This window comes from Papilio machaon, chromosome W (genome assembly GCF_912999745.1).
Source record: "Papilio machaon chromosome W, ilPapMach1.1, whole genome shotgun sequence".
NCBI lineage: Eukaryota > Metazoa > Arthropoda > Insecta > Lepidoptera > Papilionidae > Papilio > Papilio machaon.
In genome coordinates this window covers 7,708,779-7,728,910 of record NC_060015.1, presented here as the reverse complement: position 1 = coordinate 7,728,910, position 20,132 = coordinate 7,708,779, and the positions used below count along the sequence as shown (strand labels likewise).

General features: G+C 34.0%; 1 protein-coding gene across 1 annotated transcript in view; it reads left to right on the top strand.

Moving 5' to 3' along the window:
- The window catches only part of LOC106715878 (protein furry), a 160,702-nt gene extending 148,221 nt beyond the window's left edge, over positions 1-12,481 (top strand). Inside the window, 11 exon segments of the mRNA XM_045685603.1 lie at positions 5,856-5,930; positions 6,202-6,231; positions 7,713-7,886; positions 8,245-8,388; positions 8,565-8,739; positions 8,911-9,092; positions 9,227-9,457; positions 9,644-9,775; positions 10,035-10,228; positions 10,527-10,657; positions 12,375-12,481. Coding sequence (XP_045541559.1) covers positions 5,856-5,930; positions 6,202-6,231; positions 7,713-7,886; positions 8,245-8,388; positions 8,565-8,739; positions 8,911-9,092; positions 9,227-9,457; positions 9,644-9,775; positions 10,035-10,228; positions 10,527-10,657; positions 12,375-12,481 — 1,575 coding nt within the window.
- Positions 12,482-20,132: the final 7,651 nt, after the last annotated feature.

Sequence of the window (20,132 nt, the reverse complement as noted above, 5' to 3'; positions counted from 1 at the left end):
TGTCTTTATTTGCAGTGCTAATAGGTGTCGTATTTACATCTGTATGCAGTAGGCCGATTGGCCCACTATCCAGTCCGCAGCTATCGATGATCCGACGTACCCCCCGTTTTCGGTTTACGTGCTTGTCAAAGATGTTTTCGTTCGTTATTTTCTTTAAATTATTAATTTCATTTCTAAGTTCTCCGAATTGTGATTAAGTGACGAAATTATGTTTTATGTTTTTTATTTCGTTTTGGATAATAAGTATGTCCTTTAACAGCCGACTCGCGTCTACATGGTCGAACGTAATAGGCGGCAAGCGGTGTAATTCTTTCGCCACAAATGTAGGCACCTGTTCGGGGTCAGTTTCTTTAAATAATGTGATCACATCATATAGATCTCGTTGTTGCTTCCCAGCTTTTCTTCTAGTGACGTTGCGCTTAGTTGTCGATACTGCTTCGAAAAGCAAGCACTTGGCAGATTCAATTTCTTCAACGGAAAAAGACGTAGTGCATAATCTCACGAGGCTTTCTTTGTCCATTACGTCAATTTTATTCTGTATGTACGCCAACACCTCATTTATCACTATATTACACATAATCACATTGGAAGACATTTTATTTTATTTTTTCTTTAGTACATCAACATTTCATGCGTGTTAGCGGTAACACGTCACGTGACGTCACTTGACACCGTCACTTATTACCGTCGTTTGTTTTTTTGGGGCTTCTTCATAGTCAACGAAAAATAATTTTGCATTTTAAAAATATGAACAAAGGATGAAATGGACAGCCCGCACAGAGAATGCGATAACGAACTCGATAGATTTATGGCCCCAACCCTTCTAATGGTCGGGGATGCACGTGCGCTGCGCAAAGACAATAGCGAAGATAATTTGTTTGTTTACAAAAAAAAAGTATACGACAAAACGAGAAAGAATGAGGAAAAAGATAAAATAATTATGTTAGTGAAATAATGTTAAATTGTGTTATACTAAAATTAATATATGAAATGTCGGCACAAGTGACCTTTACAGTAACATAAAAAACAATCTCAAACAAAATGCAAAGTAACAGAATAATGTCATGAAAACTCTCTAAACTCTAAAGAAAGTTCTCTTCTTTCTTGTAACATGTCTATATTGTATAATTATTGTTATTTCGCAGTCGGTGTCGGCCGAAGTAAATAGGTGACATTTTATATTTGAGATGTATTAGACGTACTAACGTTTATGTCCCTTCTTACTTCATTTTGTTTGAGATTGTTTTTTTACGAAGTCGACTATTTTTTATTTCTTATTTTTTATTTATTTCTCGTTATTTAAGTGAATTTGAAGTTCGATTACAAATTTCCTTAATACGTATGAGGACGGAAATAAGACAAATAAAGAAAGGGACTTTCCTATTTAATATGTGTGTACTTCAATTCAAAAACTAATTTAGAATGCAGCAGATAGCCTTATATCCTTTAACCAAAAAAATAATTATTAACATCGGTATACAAATTGTCGCATTAGCATTTTTCGAACGCGCGTAGTTTTTAATCATTTAATATCTTCCAAACTATTGATCAGAATTACATAGTTTAAAGGCTAATGTAATCTGCATTTAATACTCTAGCCATCAAACATATTTATTTGGATAAGGATTCATATCGAATATAATATAATAGCGCCGTAAGCTTACGACGCTGTTTTTCGTGTGCGTTTTAATCGTCTTTTGTTCACAATAACATGGTTATTGTGAGAAAACCATAGATGATAGATATATGCCGCCACAGACTTTTATTTAGCAAATTTAAGGATCTATAATTACTCCATACATCATTTTTATGTAGGTCATATAGTTTGACCTACGTAAGCCCAGAAAGCAAAATTGTGCTTTTCATTGTAACGCGATGTAGCATTTTTATCTCCGCGTTATTTCATTCTTTCGATATCTCCTAAACTATTAGACAGAATGATACATATTCAAAATCTACTAGACTTCTAGTTATTTAAAAAAATGGGACCCATTTGCAAGCACTTCCTTTCGATTAAAATAATTTTTATCAAAATCGGACCACCAGGGGCGGAGCATCGGTACACGGTAACACACATAAAAAAATACAGTCGAATTGATAACCTCCTTCTTTTTGAAGTCGGCTAAAAATAGCCTAAGTTCTATTGAAAGTCTCGACAAAATCAGTCCATATGATTCGGAGATTATTCGTATGGACATTTCCCGCTTGCGCCTTATACTCGTAATATAAACAAAAATTAACTTTAACTGTTAACTTTAACTTGCGTTAAATTTTCGTAAATTAAACGCTTTAACGATTAACGAAGTTAAATTTTTATTTAACGAATTAACGATTAACGAAGTTAACTTTTTGATTAACTGTGCCCACCTATGACTATTACGATTTTGTAGGTGATAAGAAAGAGAGAAGACATCACCCGCGATCGGTTGTTTTCGTTATGTCGTGTAACTTATGCTCTATACACTGAGAGTAATTTAACTTGATTTAACATATAATAATAGATCAGACGATAGATCATTAGATGATAGAAGTTATCGAAGGCATCTCAGTTGTATGGTTTGATGTGTTGAGATGTATCACTGGATTGGTTATATAGTTTATTTATCAATGTTATAATAAGTTTCCTCTGATGTTAGAAGTTCTATTAATAAATCTATATTTATAAATAAAAAGTACGTAAAAAATGATAAGTCTGTTCGTGGGTTCTTAACTAAAACAGTCGCAGTCGGTGTCGGCCAAAGTAAATATAATATTATACATTTTATATTTGAGATGTATTAGACATACTTACGTTTATGTCCCTACTTAGGCCGAAACCGACTCCAAAATAACAATAATTACACAATATAGACATGTTACAAGAAAGAAGAGAACTTTCTTTAGAGTTTAGAGGGTTTTTGAAAGAGAGAAGAAAGAAAGAAAGAAGTTTTCATGTCATTATTTTGTTTCTTTTTAGTGCATTTTGTTTGAGATGGTTTTTTATGGTACTTTTGAATGCATTTTGTTTGAGATTGTTTTTTTTGAAGTCGGCTATTTTTTTTTCTTAAAATTTTTGTTTTATTTCACAATTTTTAGTGAATTTGAAGTTCAATTACAAATTTCCATAATACGTATGAGGAAAGAAATAAAGAAAAGGACTTTCCTATTTAATATGTGTGTACTTCAATTCAAAAACTAATTTAGAATGCAGCAGATAACCACTTATCCTTTAAACAGTGAAATAATTATCAAAATCGGTATACAAATTGAAAATTAACGAACTAATACATCGTAGCGTGCCTTTAATTTAGTCCAGCCGCGCGCCGCCGTAGAATTTTTCGAATGCGCGTAGTTTTTAATAATTTAATATCTTCCAAACTATTGATCAGAATTACATAGTTTAAAGGCTAATGTAATCTGCATTTAATACTCTAGCCATCAAACATATTTATTTGGATAAAGATTCATATCGAATATAATATAATAGCGCCGTAAGCTTACGACGCTGTTTTTCGTGTGCATTTTAATCGAAGTCAGTTCACAATAACATGGTTTTTGTGAGACATCCATAGATGATAGATATATGCCACCTGAGACTTTTATTTAGCAAATTTAAGGATCTATAATTACTCCATACATCATTTTAATGTAGGTCATATAGTTTGACCTACGCAAGCCCAGAAAGCAAATTTGTGCTATTCATTGTAACGCGATGTAGCATTTTTCGTTTCCGCGTAATTTTATATTCTTACGATATCTCCTAAACTATTAGACAGAATGATATAGTTTTAATTGCAAATATACTAAATCTACATTACTTTCTACATTAAATTCTCTTGATAATGAACATGTTTATTTACATAAGGGTTAATACTGAACTTGAATAATAGCGTCGGAAATAGGGCATGAATTTAATTAATGTTTCTAAAGAAAAAAATGGTTATTGTGAGAAAACTATAAAAGATAGATATATGCTATCGCGGACTTTTATTTAGCACATTTAAAGAGCTACAATTCGCCATACATCATTTTTATGTAGGTCTTATAGTTTAGCCTACGTAAGCGCTGAAAGCAAAAATGTCCCTAATTTTCGCAACAAATTTTGAAGCTATATTCAAAATCTACTAGTCTTCTAGTTATTTTAAAAAAAAAAACAAAAAAATGGGACCCACCTGCAAGCACTTCCTTTCGATTAAAATATTTTTATCAAAATCGGACCACCAGGGACGGAGATTCGCGGTAACACACATAAAAAAAAAAAAAAAAAAAAATTCAGTCGAATTGATAACCTCCTTCTTTTTGAAGTCGGCTAATAAAATAAAAAAATATTACCAAATTATACATAAAATTAAATGTTCAGTTGTTGGAGTATGAGCAAATGAATATCCTGGTGCAAATAGTAACAGATAAATGTAAATACTGCACAAAAGTTTTGATTGTTTTCTTTTGAATATTATCACATGCCTTACTGTTTAATAGAAAATTTATGTTGTCTAAATTTAGTTAGCTCTCTAATTCCGTGACGTCGGATTGTCGATAAAAAAATTGACTGAAAAAGTCAATTGTCCATCATTGTCAGTGAAGTATATAAGTGTGTGTAACTAGTGCATGCTATGTCATTATTATGGTACAGGCATTAGTACATCGCTCCTATTATCTAAATTATATTTTAGTATATTATATAACTAAACTATAGATAGGATTAGCGCTCGCCCGAGATTTCGTAAGCGCAGTAAAAAAATAGCCTAAGTTCTATTGAAAGTCTCGACAAAATAGGTCCATACGATTCGGAGATTATTCGTATGGCCATTTCCCGCTTGCGCCTTATACTCGTAATATAAACAAAAATTAACTTTAACTGTTAACTTTAACTTGCGTTAAATCTTCGTAAATTAAACGCTTTAACGATTAACGAAGTTAAATTTTTATTTAACGAATTAACGATTAACGAAGTTAATTTTTTGATTAACTGTGCCCACCTATGTGTATAACAGATGTAAATACGCCACAATACGATTTTTTTATAATTTCTGACTCGGAAAAGTTGTCTGATTAATGAAGTACGACACTAAATTTGTCTGATATAATTTTTTTCTGCATTCAGGCAACTTTTTTCATGATGTAGATCAGTTTTCAGACAGAATGCTACGGAACATATCGGTAAAATTTGTCAACACGTTCAAAATGGTTTCAACACATAAGATGCTCACACTTTCATCTGAAAAATGATTAATTCGCATTAACTGACCAATGTTCACTTGAAAACAAGATTTCCAGACGGTTTGCTATAGATTTTTTTTGCCTCATTTTTAATTTTCTCAAATGGTGTCCTGGGTACGTGTGACGCTTGTGGTGTCTGAAAATTATGTTTTCAGTAACTAAAATTTATCGTTCAACTACATTCTGGAAATCAGACAGATTACTATGAAACAGTTCGGTAAAATTTTTTGACATCTTCGAAAATGCGGTCAGGTCAGACGTGACGTAGAAAATTTCTGAAATTAGTATTTTTGCAATCAGAATCACCAAATCTATCGATTTTATACAGTTTTTATCGTAAAACGATAAGGCAAAAATTGTGGTCGTGGGCTCTCTAACTAATACTTATTAGTTCTTCTAAAATAAAGCATTACCAATCCAGTAGAGGATTTTGTATACGATTATTCTGCATTTAAAATAGAATTTTGCATTTAACATATATGAGTACAATTTTGTTATTGAATGCGGAAAGCGGACAACCTCGTACTATGAAATAGAAATGTTCAGCTCTGGGCAGACAAATTCTTTTGATGGTGATGATTATTTATAACATTTGAAACAAGAATTATATTAAATTAAATTTGTAAAAAAAACTGTAATTAAAATTCTGTTTGCAGAGCCGCGTGCGGGAATGTCTTGTTAACCTCTTGACCACATGTGGGCAAAGAGTGGGCCTGCCCAAAAGTCCATCTGTAAGTGAAACACGAGCAAAATATGTTACAAAACTGTCTTACAGTGAATTTCAACTGTCGGAACACATGTTTAAGAACATTTTTGTTAAATCGTCTTTAAAATGGAATAAAAGGGAAGCCAATATTGTTGTGATACATGTTACGGCAGCGGATACTCACCGTTATATACACTTTATGTACAAAGCATGAGTGTTTCATAGATTCGATGTGCGATAACTGAATGTTGAAAGTGAATAATATTAGTGAAATTTCTATCCATCGCTGCGTATAGGATGATTTAATAACCACTTCATGTTCTAAGGTAATAAGCAACAAATGTATACTTATGTCGCAACGCTTAACGCACTAACACTAAGCTATGGGTTCAAATAGATGGTAACTTAGGACATCACCTGTCAAGTGTCTGGTTTATATAGATATAAAATACACATTGCATTCTCACTATGTTTCAAAACAAGTTACTGGATTTTACGCTTAAAAGCTTTTCATGATTCCTTTCTGTGTTGACACGTGTAGTGTGTGTATGTTGAGTTTCCCGTTGGACCGATCGGTATACCAACACAATCGGTCCAATGTGATTTTTTTGCCATTGGACCGATTGAGTTTATGGATTTAAAAAATAAACCCATTAATTGGTAGATTGATCTGCCCAACGGGATACATTTTACATTAGGCCTCGTCGTGAAACACCCATGATGTTATCGTCGTAATGTAAATATCGTAAGTGTGTAATCTCACTAGAAATACTGTTAGCTGACGGATAATTGTGAATTGACTTAACTATTTGACTTTTTTTGATTTTTACAATTTTTCAAAATATAATTTTTTCTTCATATCTCAATGATTCCTTCAGTTTCCAATACGTCAGGTTATAACCTCGCTAGTGATATTATAAATGTACTAAATTCACTATCTGACGGTGATATGTAAATCTAGGTTACCGATGGCTTGATAAGTCCCCATTTTATGGACAGATTATATGAACGCATTTTCATTCTGAGTTGTGTTTAAATTATTTCGATTGTTTTATTGTTTTGTTGCTCATATTGCTTTGTTATTATTATTTGTACATGTTAGTTGTTAAACTGAAAACAAATTTAGTACAAACAAAACACATGTTCAGATTGTTCAATATTTATACAAAAAAAAATCCTATGCTGTTTTTTTTTCTATACTTTGTACTACAGCAAAGGTTCATCGAAATCAAAAAAACTTCATAATTTAATTTCCTTATTTCAACGTAAGTTAATATGTCGTATTTACTTACAATATAATTGTTTTATAATAAATACACACTAAAACTTTGTACGTTTCTTGTCATAAAGTGATTTAATACGAAACAGACTTCAAACTTTATATGATAAAACACGTACAATAAATGCTAAATTCGGTTAAGGTGTTATAATTTTTAATTGTTGCTTAATTATTGTCAAATGAATAATTAAGTATATATATATATATATATATATATATATATATATATATATATATATATATATTGCACCAGGTGATATTCAGCCAAAGCTCGGAGCTGTTGGAGCGAGAGTCGTCGATGACGTCATCGTTGGAGGAGGTCTTAATTATTGTCAAATGAATAATTAAGTATATATATATATATATATATATATATATATATATATATATATATATATATATATATATATATATATATATATATATATATATATATATATATATATATATATATATATATATATATATATATATATATATATATATATATATATATATATATATATATATATATATATATTGCACCAGGTGATATTCAGCCAAAGCTCGGAGCTGTTGGAGCGAGAGTCGTCGATGACGTCATCGTTGGAGGAGGTCTCCGGCACGCCCGGCAACGAGCCCTCCGGCGGCGCTCCGCCCACTGACCACTTCGGTGTCTTTAAGGACTTTGATTTTCTTGAATATGAAAGCGAAAGCATAGAGGTGAGGATTTATTGTATATTTTTTTAAATCGTGCCTTTTGTAACTTGCTAGTCAAACCATTACCATTAAATAGAAACATGTAATATTAAAGGATTAAGTTGAGAAAGATATTACTTTGTGGCTGTATTTTATAGTACAAATTGTAACAAATATTATAAACTAGCCTTTACCCGCGACTCCGTCCGCGCAGATAAAAAAAAAAAAAGAAAACGGGGTAAAAATTATCCTATGTCCTATTCCTGGTTCTAAGCTACCTGCCCACCAATTTTCAGTCAAATCGATTCAGCCGTTCTTGAGTTATAAATGGTGTAACTAACACAACTTTCTTTTATATATATAAGATATAATTTATGTTCAGGGCGAGAGTTCTGATAACTTCAATTGGGGCGTTCGCCGGCGACTGCCGAGTGAGGAGCGGCCGGCGGCGGGCTCAGGGGCGGGGACGAGCGCTCTAGACCGCAGCCCCCCACCACAGCGTGCGAGGCATCACCACCATAGGCTGGTCGGTTAAATAATTTATTTACATTATTTTCTGTGTACTGACATTTCTTAGGTTCTTCATGAAGGGATGCGTAGTACTGAAAGAGACGGGAGACTGCTGCTTATTTGCAACAAATGCAACTAGGACTGCCTGTTTAGACAATAGAGTTGCCAAAGATGTTTGTTATCATGTTTCAGTTAGGGCACGAGGACTCGTCCGACGAGGAGGGCGTGTGGGAGGAAGGCGGGGCGCGCGGGGATGCGGACGCGAGTGGGGCTGGGGCCGGGGCCGGGGCCGGGGGCGGAGCGCACGAGCTCATGCTGCGTACACGCGCACACTCCTTCTCCAGCGCCTCCAGTGGTGAGCCCGATGGTCAGTTGTAGGCCACTAAAAAATGTTTCCTTTCCGCACGCTTTTTCATCGCTAACTTTTTAAAACGATGCTGCATGAAGCATTGCATTTAACGAAAGTCATTGTAGACCTAGTTGTCATTGTTTATTCTTGTAAACGAATATGTGATATTAATAAACGTGCTGGTAATAGGAGAGCGCGGCGATGTGACCCCAGTGCCGAGCGGTGGGGGCGGTGGGGGCGGTGTTAGCGGAGGTGTGGCTACAAGCGCTGCGCTGCGCGACGCTTGGCGCTGCTCGGTGGCCGCTCTGCTGCGTCACGCTGCACATCTGCCGCCGGTAGCTCTCGTGCACCGGCTGCACACCGTGCTCAAAGTATGAAATATTACAATCCTCGATTTTACAGCTTTAACTGAGAATAGACAGATGGATGTTAATTGTCGCTATACCTGTAGAAATGCTGAATAATGGTTATTATGTGGAAATTGAAGTATGTTTGTGTGTTGCAGGAGGTGACATGCAAGACTGTGTCGGTGTGCGGGGAGAGCGCGCTGGGGGGCGCGGGGGCGGGCGAGCTGGCGGCGGTGGTGGCGCGGCTAGCGGGGGAGGAGCCACCGCTGCTGTGGGCGGGGCCTGCAGCCGCGGATTGTGCGCGCGTGCGCGATGCCGTGCGTTTTGCAGCTTTAGAGATCAATGAACATCTCGAGACATACTTCGATCGACGCGAACACGCGCTAGAGGTTAATATTATTTATAAAAAAACTTTATTGATTTCCTCCAAGTCAATTTTTCCCTCAAAAGCTGCGAACATAACCAAGTTCGTAGCGCATCAAGTGACTCCTTCTGAATGACTAACGCATTTCTGTTTTTAACTAAGACAACGAACAGTAAAGTAAAACTTCAATATCAACACGGTTTTGTGACAGATGCTGGAGCTGTCCCGCAGCGGCGAGGAGACAGCGCGCAGCCTTTACAAGCTCATCTTCCAGTTGTTACTTCTGCTCGAGACCAACAACAGGATGGTTGTCGCCGTCTATCACGCGGCACTCGATAATAGGGTCAGTTTATAATCTTTGTTTAGTTTTACATTCTAAATAGGCAAAAACTGTTGGTCACATTTTTTACCACTTTGTTGTGTGCGATGATTTTGATTTATTTTCTTTATTTAACTAGTTAATTAAAATGTATTAAAAGAAAAAGATGTCCATCGGACTAACGATGAATGTTTTGAAATGATTGTCATATTTTATTTGCAAGTAACCAATACCAACAGCGAGAGGTGAGTTAATTTGTTAATTTCCACATATTTTTACACAGGGTGTGGAGATGAGTGCTGCTGTGTGTGCAGTGCGCAATGCCCTCGCCGCCAGTGCTGCAGACTCGTGGGGTGAGATAGGCGAGGTGTGTGAGGGGGCGGAGCGGGGAGAGGGTGGCGAAGTGTCCACCTCCTCCTCGCCTGCCCCCACCCACCACGACGACGCCAAGCTCTCTCATCTGATGCAGCGACAGAGGTTGATATATCAGGAATATTTTGTTGCAATTGCATATAAACAATTAGTTATTTATATCTATCTGTATATATAAAAGAAAGTCGTGTTAGTTACACTATTTATAACTCAAGAACGGCTGAATCGATTTGACTGAAAATTGGTGGGCAGGTAGCTTAGAACCAGGAAACGGACATAGGATAATTAAATACCCTATATAATACCCAAATATATAATTTTTACCCCGTTTTCTATTTTTTATTCCGCGCGGACGGAGTCGCGGGTAAAAGCTAGTTGTATATAATAATGAGATTTATGACAGATGGGCGGCCGCGTTGGCGCTGGTTCGCGAGCGTAATGCCGAGCGTATCTTGGAGCGCGGGGAACTCCCTGAGGATGACGTCACCAGCTTACTGCACGTCTACTGCAAGGGTCTCGCACAAACACATCCAGGTTAACTATTCCACTGATTTATAATACGTACTACACTTGAACACTGTCGACAAGGGAGACGTAATAAAGCTGCGACTTTCAGATGCGTACTGATTTATTTATACTTTATTTATAACTACCCTTATAAACAATACCGACAACCCCCTTTTAAACAAAAACAAAAAAAAAAAGTACAACAATATAGAAAAACAGGAAAAAAAAAACATTATATATTATTTAAATTAGACTAACACATGCCTTATAAAACATTGTAGGTAATTTTTGTAACAATACTCTTGGGGTATGAATTAAAACAATGAAAACCTCTTTGTTTTTCAAAGAAATATTTTGTTTGTAACATGTAAATTATATAGGTAATCAATAGCAGTTTCGGTTAGACTTTAACTGTATTAAAGTGCACACTACTATTCTTTACATTTATATGTATATTATTTATTTGTTCATTACTTCCATTGAATGTTTTGTTATAACATTATTTATTTTACTACTTTCGATATAATATGAAATAAACTAACTAATACTTACTAACTAACTAATAACACTAATAGTAACTAACTAATACTTACTAATACTTATCACAAAAATTATATATATTAAAATAAAAATTTACGTTTTTAAGCTGTTAACAGTTAACTATAAAACTTTAATGATGTAAAATTATAATAAATGGAAAAAGAAAACGAGAACAATTATACATAATCTACAGAGAAGCTATATACTGTGAATATGCCTTCTTAGCCATATTAAACTATTATATCGGCTTCAATTACAATAATATAAAGTTAATACAAAATAATTTTTATGTACGAGTATATTCCAATTACATTGATGCTGTGCCGGGCGCGGAGTATCCCCACCGCTCAGGTTGCCTCACGGTCCCTTATGAGGTCGTCGCACAAGTTCGCAAACTCACAATTTGCCGCCATTTTCTTTAGTTGAAAAGCATATTGTTCGACAGACTCATTATCTTGTTGTTCTTGGGTAAAAAATTGATGTCTGAGCACTGTAATATTCTTTTTGGCCTTGAAAAAGTTATCAAATTTTTCTATTAGTCTCCCTAAATTTGAAAAAGACTCGTTAAATTGGTTGTACACTTCCCTACACTGTTCGCCAACCAAATGCAAAAATATATTAATTTGAACTTTTTCACTCTTCTTCGCTAATTCACAGGCTTCGTAATAAATAAGGAATGCACTTTTCCATTTTTTCCACTCTTCCGATAAGTTTCCTGATGTTAAATTGTCCAAATTATTAGTATAACAAAATGGCGACGGTGGAGGGAGTACGGCTTCCATTTTTTTGTTACACGATTGTTATTTAATGTTCCTATATTTTATTTGTCGCTAATTTCTCACTATAACTGCACAATATTTTGTCCACTTTTACTTTTAAACTTTAAATCGATAATCCTACCGGCTGCGCCATGTCGACAAGGGAGACGTAATAAAGCTGCGACTTTCAGATGCGTACTGATTTATTTATACTTTATTTATAACTACCCTTATAAACAATACCGACAAACACAATCCTGGTCAATGCAGTAGAAAGTTTATTTTGGTCTCTTAATCAAACTATTTACAGTTAATTCAACCTTTTAGGTAGAAATACTAACATTGGTAACTATTTCTAATCTTGTTATCAATTATAGCCCCAGCTTGTATCAAAAAGCTATTTTATTCCTGTTATCCACTTAATATTCATGGAATTAATGTTTCAGAAATGGTAGCCATCACTCGTCCGGTGAACGAGTTGTCGCAGAACTCGTCCTTCATGATGGAGAGTCTGTACAAGGTGTCTGTGGCACTGCAGCGTCAGGACTACTGATGCCAACGCCAGCGACCTCCCCGCGCGCCCCCCACCGCAAGGCGCGCTAAAACCACCTCTAAAATCCATGGCCATGTATAAAATGACCATAGACTCCAAAAATGTCAATGTCAAACTCATCTGACATTTCTCTTACCAGAATGTGTCAACTAGATCTGACAGTAATGCGTTACAAATGGGGAGAAAAACTAAAAAAAAATTATTATCTATCTTAAAATTACTACATGTTTTTGATTTTTTTTCAGTAAAATTTGATTGAAGTCGTTGCCATGGCAACATCGCACAGAGTACTTTGTACTTTGTATGTAAAATAGATTATTTTTTAACATGTCTGTGGTTTATTTAGTAGTACTGTCACTCTTGATAATATGGACATCTATTTTGCTCTTAAACGAGTTTTAAGCTAAGCGCCATCTGCGCCCGGCCATCTAAAGCCCGGTGACACTGTAAATGCCTTTTCAAGGCAAACAGTGACTGCTCAGTCACAAAAAAAATGACATCTATAGTGAACAAATAGCAGTTTTTCTCCCCATTATCCTTTCCTAACATTATGTCAATGATCTCGTATCACTTTTTCTCTTTATTTGATTTAACCATATTTTGATATCTTTAATTTTCATTTCCTTCAAATTTCTAAACTGATCTCGTTAACTGATACAAAATAATTTATGAATAATTATTGGATGTGTAAAGAAAGTCATAAATATATTGAAAAATGGCAAATGTGAAAGTTACTATAACCAAAAATATTCGCCGAATTGTGCGAAATTATCCAGAACTCTCTTATTAAGGGTTTTGACTGCAGTGACAATTATTTCTGTTATGTCAATGAGGAAGTCTGGACTGACAATATTTGTCAATACAATGTCACTGCAGTCAGAAAACCCAGAGTCAGGAAATTCTGTTCTGTAATAATGTATGTGTCACATAAAAAAAATAAATTTAATGAATAATGTTTTTTTTTTAATTTCTATTGTTCAATTATTCTGTTATTATTTAGATCAATTGAATATTCTTATTATTGGATTATTCAAGTATTTGTATAATTGAATACAAAATTAAAATAATAATTTTGTTCAAAAATTTAAAGAAACATTATAGAATTATTTAATAATGAAATTATAAATATATTTGTAAAATAACAAATTGTGTATATTTTAAAGAAATTGAAATTGAAATCATGTTTGAAATTTTATTTATAAAACAATGAAATTATAACTTCAAATGAAATAATTAAATTAAATTACAGTCAAAACCGTTTATAGCGACATCGTTTAGAACAACATACCGGTTAAATTGACCAAAATCAAAGGTCCTGGCTGAATGTTATTACATATCTTTCCTATTAATACCTGTCACCGGTTGTTACAACTATCGGTTTTTACGACTCAATATGAGTAATCCCTTCGATGTCGTTATAACAGATTTTGATTGTATGATTGAAATAATTTTTATATAAAAAAAATTAATATTTTAATTTATTTTAATATCTGAAATATACGTAGTTACTAATTTATTCATAATTTGATCCAAAGTTGCTTCGAAATCGATTTTAATTTTTAACATTATAAAATTTTAAAATAATAATAATAATAATAATCTATTTTTATTAACGATATTAATTAATACTTTATTGTGTCACTCTTATGAAAATGTAGTTAAGTATCACACTGTTGGTTTCTGAGACCAAAATCTCTATATGAAAAATATCGTCATCCTTGTCGTTCTTTTAGACAAAACAGAGATAACAGTATGTTTTAAATTGAGATTATGGTCTCAGTAACTCTCCGTCAATGATATAATATGTCGTTTCTAAAATAGTTTAATCGCTTATAAATTATTTTAATTATTCAAATGTGTACGATTTACGTGGTCTCTTTATGAGTTTGTTACCAAAGCGATTTATCAAATGTGTGTACACAAACGTCCCTTACTGTCGGTTAAGTCAAATTAGTGTCCCTTGTGTTAAGAAAATCTGTTGAACAATAGGTTTTTGAAGGGATGTTTCGGTAAGGAACATTAGTTACATCAACTAACGTACACTTGTATGCTTGTTTTTGAACGTTTAATTTTTACTAATAATTCTCTACGTGAATGTCTACGATCAATGTGAATTTTGTCGATTTTTAAATGTTTTTAGTGTTATATTAAAGTAAATCCACGCCGCAGTGCGTTCGCTTACCGCCTCAATGTAATGTAATATGAACAATCCTCATTTTTATACACGCATATACTCAATCTATTATTTGTGATATTATCTCCCTTTGTTTTGTAACTGTTGATGACAATATTTATTATTATTTTTTAGTCTAATATTACATTAATTCGCAGCGCAGTCAAAAACAACACGGCGATTTTGATAATTAAATAAAAGATTATATTTAAATATACTAATAATGTATGTAACCAATTGTAAATGTAATGTTCATTTTAATGAATAATAAAACATAAATTCTCATTTTCTGTTGTTTGTAATTATTTTTATTTATTTTTTACTACCAATGATTTAATTTAAAATTTAACACTACTTTTTAACGATGGTCAAACTGTGGAAGTTTAATATTCCCACTTTCAATATTTCTTCCAAAAGTTTCGCGATAAACAAATGGAAAGGAAATTATGGCAAGCAGTTAAAATCTTACATCTTACTAATATTATAAACTAGCTTTTACCCGCGACTCCGTCCGCGCGGAATAAAAAATAGATAACGGGGTAAAAATTATCCTATGTCCTTTTCCTGGTTCTAAGCTACCTGCCCACCAATTTTCAGTCAAATCGATTCAGCCGTTCTTGAGTTATAAATAGTATAACTAACACGACTTTCTTTTATATATATATAGATGCAAATGTTTAGATGGATGGATGGATGTCTGTTAGAAGGTATCTTCAGAACAGCTGCATGGATCTCGCTGAAATTAGGCATAGATGAGAAATTAAGTTTTTATTACGCGCGGAAGGAGTCGCGTGCTACAGATACACATAGTATAACAAAACTTAAGAATAAGAATAATTTATTGGATTAACACACAATTTTACAAAGTTACACTTTACAAGTATAATAAAATGTTACAATAATATTTTTTGCACACATTTGTTGTAACCATTCCAAATAAGCTCGAAGCTTGTGCTAGGACATGGTTTACTACAATAGTCCAATGACCGGATTCGAACTAACCACCAAAAGATCGGCGATCCGAATTCTTGCCCATTGGGCTATTGTCGCTTGGTTTTATATTATGCGAGTGCGCTCCCGCTTACAAATTTAAATTGTTATTTTAAACTAAAAGATATGTTACAATAATTACAAGATATAAAAGTGAGGGGAAAAAAAAAAAACGTACACTAAGGTCCAAATGTAAAGAGTTCTTCAGTCTCATCGTAGGTTAATTGTTGCAGGTAATATTTTACCGTTCTTTTACATTTAAGATAGGGAAGGGGATATACAGAGCTGGGCATTAACTCGTTAATCCGTTAATCGTTAATTAACGAAGTTAACATTTTGCTTAACGGATTAACTTTTAAGTTAACTTCAAAAAGTGTTAACGCTTTTGTTAACTTCCGTTAAACTCAACTTCCGTTAATAAAAGTCCGTTAATCGTTAAATTAGAAACTTGGAGACGTGTTGTCATTTTGTTTAAATTACGCGCCACGCCACGCTCGTAAGTTCAACTATGTTGGGCGACTGTCGGCGACTCGAATGGTGAACGAACGAATTGATAATTGATATATCGATGGTTTTCTGACGCAACCTCGTAACTCGATTTTTGACGATTTTGAGATTTAATCGGAAAATTAATCAATAAATATGGCCGCATAGATCTGTAAAATTATAAATAAAAATATTCATTCAATATTTTTTTTTATTTAAAAAAATACAATCTCGTATCTCAGTTCAAAAAAATGTGTCAAGCGCAACCTCGTATCTTGAAATACAAGATGGCGCATTTATAAATAAGTTCTCTCTTTTTCTCCTATTAACAGTAGAAGCGTTGCTGGAGTTTCTTCCGCCACTTCTTCTCCCAGCGCTAACGCTTTCCCAAGTGGTAGTAATGTTAGCTGTATTAATAATAGCAATCAGATAATAGCAACCGATCAAGCCGAGGTTCGGCCCTCTCGGGCACCCTTGAATCGGAATGCTAAACGCGTAATGAGTGACAGCCCAAGCCGAGGTCCCCTCTCGGGGGCCCTTGCGCCCAGTCACTCCATGGAGCGTCCACCGAAGCGACCTAAGAGCTCGGTGACCTCCCAATCCGGTAATAATAACGAAGTAACAGCCCGAGCCGAGGCTCCTGAGGGAGCCCTCGAGCCTAGTTACTCTTAAACGAGGTTTAGGCTAAGCGCCATCTGCGCCCGGCCACCTCAAGCCGGGTGAAACTGTAAATGCCTCCTCAAGGCAAACAGTGACAACTCAGTCACAAAAAAAAAATCTCTCAGAAATTTTATTTGGTCCAATTTTATTAATAAAAACTTTATTATTACTTTATTATTATTACTTTAAATATCTTTCAGTAAATTGAATTGTTATTCATTAGTGAATAAACAATAGTTAATAAACACATTTTTAATTATAGTGAAAAAAAGTATCAAAGTAAGTAAAAAAAAATTAAACAATTATCAATTCTAACCTATCACTGACACACTGGCATGAAATTAAAAAAATTAATTTGTTATTTATTAGAGTTAAATAATGTGTCATCCGAAGAGCCAAATTCAACAAACGAAAAAACAATATCAGATAAAGATCGAAATAATAATGAAAGTAAAAATCACGAAGTAGTAAATGGTGCTTGATGAAACTACTGGAGTTTTAATTCCTCTCGAATGTACACCAGTGAACGAAGACGAAGAGGAGAATGTTGATTCTAGTTTATTTATAAATATGCACTTAGATGAATCTACGGGCTTATTTGTAGTAGATTCAGATCAATCAATGTCATCACATGGATTATTAAATTTATCAAATTCAATAGTTTTGAATCAAACTGACAGTTCTAAAATGGGTAAAAAAAGTAGTGATTTTGGTTTGTTAAAAAAAAAAAAAATCAAAGAATAATAGAAAAGAATCAAAGCTAATCAAGGGAAGCTATCACACGTAGAGATTTTTTTAAATAAATTACCCAAGATGGAGTCTCACTATTGTCGAAAAGATACATCCAAGTTATATTTAGACAATTTATATAAGTCTGCTCAAGACGTTTACCGTGATTTTTTAAAATCTATGAAAGAGCTAAATATCCTAGATAGTGAAGTATCTAGCTATGGATTTTTAGTTAAAAAAATGCAATCGATGAATATTGAGATTTTACAACCGCGAAAAGACTTCTGCGACACATGTTTTGCATTTAAAAATAAAAATATATCAACAGAAGAGTACAATAAGCATGTAAAGAAAAAGACCGTGCTCGAGATGAAAAAGACCAGGATAAGAAGACCAAAGGCTATTGCTGGAGAGATCAAGGCTTTCACGGTAGATGTCCAAGCTGTGCAAATGTTCTGTTCTTAAAATAAAATAATTAAAAAAATTTTATTCATGTATCCTTATTTGAAATAGATATTACGCAATCACGTATGTTACGTTTTTTTCTCTGCGACAAACACGTATCTCAGAAAATAAAAGAAAAAACAATGATTAAATTTTTTTAATACTATATTTAACTCAAAAATTTGTCAAAAGATTGAATGTTTTTAAAATTAGAAAAAAAAATTGTTAAAAAATATTAAAAATTTCATTATAAAACGTTTTTTGTCTTTCCTGAAAAGTAGTGATTTCTGAGATACGAGGTTGCGTCAGAAAACCATCGATATGTGAAGTTCGCGTGCAAGTGTATGCATCAGAGCGTCCGGGAAAGACGTGACCAACAGGACAAAATCAAAAGAAGGTTCGAAATAGTATATTTCATTACGAGTATATAAAAGCACGAGTACGTAATAGTCCACATTCCGAACGCTCTTCGTCCCTGCAATACGCCACTCTTTGAGCAACTGTATTAAAACACTTTTTACTCGTGCTTTTTCTTTAGTTTTTCACAAACTCGTGCGTTCTCTTTCCCAACTGTCAAAATAATGTCTTTTAAAAAGAAAAAAACAACCGCGAAGTTTTTACAAAAAAAAAATCATTGAAGTTTTTATGATTCATGCAAATATTTCTAAAAAAGAAGCTCCTAATTTGTTACAATATCAGATTTAATGACTTGATTCAATGAATTAGGTTAGGTTTCATTTTATTTAATCTCATTAAATTTCATTTTCATTTCATATTGATAAAAATAATCTACTGAAGACTTGGCCGTTTGGGCATAGTTCCGTTTGCCTTCCCAGAATGGGTGAAGAAAACAAATATAAAATCTTTTACGGTTGGCGCCATTTTTCAAACATTTTAGTTAGTTGAGTTTATTGTGTTTTAAATATTCTATTAAATTGTTTCATTTTTCGCAACTATATTAAAAATAGTTGTTTAGTACACGTGCGGAACTGTCATTACAACTTATTCCAACTGTCAACCCTCACCTTCGGCTGCGCCTCGGTTCGGGTAGACATTTGTCGGAACTCTTTGCAATGACAGGCTTTCCGCACTCGTAATGAAATATACTATAATGCATTCATACTTGTCTCTAATACTAATGTGTACATTCTATAAATGTATAGTCAAATTACTATTTTAAACAAGTGTCGCCACATAAGTGTGAAATTAGTATGTATAATTTTCGTATGGTTAACTGTTAACGATAAACTTTAACTTGCGTTAAATTTTCGAGAATTTAACGCTTTAACGATTAACGAAGTTAATTTTTTAATTAACGAATTAACGATTAACGAAGTTAACTTTTCGATTAACTGTGCCCACCTGTGGGGATATATATTACAAGCTTTATTGATGGTGTTATAAAGGTGACAACTGATACTGGGGTAACTACGGCTTGCTAAAGCAGTTTTGATAGTTACAGGAGGGCAAACCAGATGCTTACGTCGTTTGTTCTTAAATGACGCTGGTTCATAAGAAAGTGTTGAGTGTATACGTAAGGTGATATGTAACGCACATAGCTGTCGAACAGTGAGTACTGAAATGTCTTTATCTGTCTTTAAATGTCTATAGCTGGGTAGTCGGATACCGATACGGTTTGTGGAGCATGACTTTCAGAACAGCTCTTTGTGCCCTCTCAAGGCGAAGTAAATATGTTTTATATGTTCCACCCCATGCAGATAGGTATACAATACGTAAGGAGTGACTGAGCTAAAGCAAAATAAACAGTTTTTAGCAAGGGGCCTGCAATTACATTTCTTAATTTTTTCATAGGGAACATAATTTTGCGAACACGCGACACAGTCACATCGATATGTTTCTGCCAACTCAATGTGCTATCGATGTAAACACCTAGATATTTAACACAAGAGCTTCTATGTAAGGAAGGACAGTGGCAAGAGGTGCCTGTGGAGTGGCAGTTATGTGCTTTTACATCCGGCATGATAGGCTGTGTAGCAGAGTTAGCTGAGAAAGCGATGTAGTGGGTCTTACTTATATTCAGCGTAAGCAAGTTTAATGATAGCCAATCCATGACTATGCCAATTGCATTTTCAGCTGCTCGATGTGCAGATTCCCATGTTACGCCGTCTATAATAAGCACAGTATCATCTGCATAGACTAGAATATTAC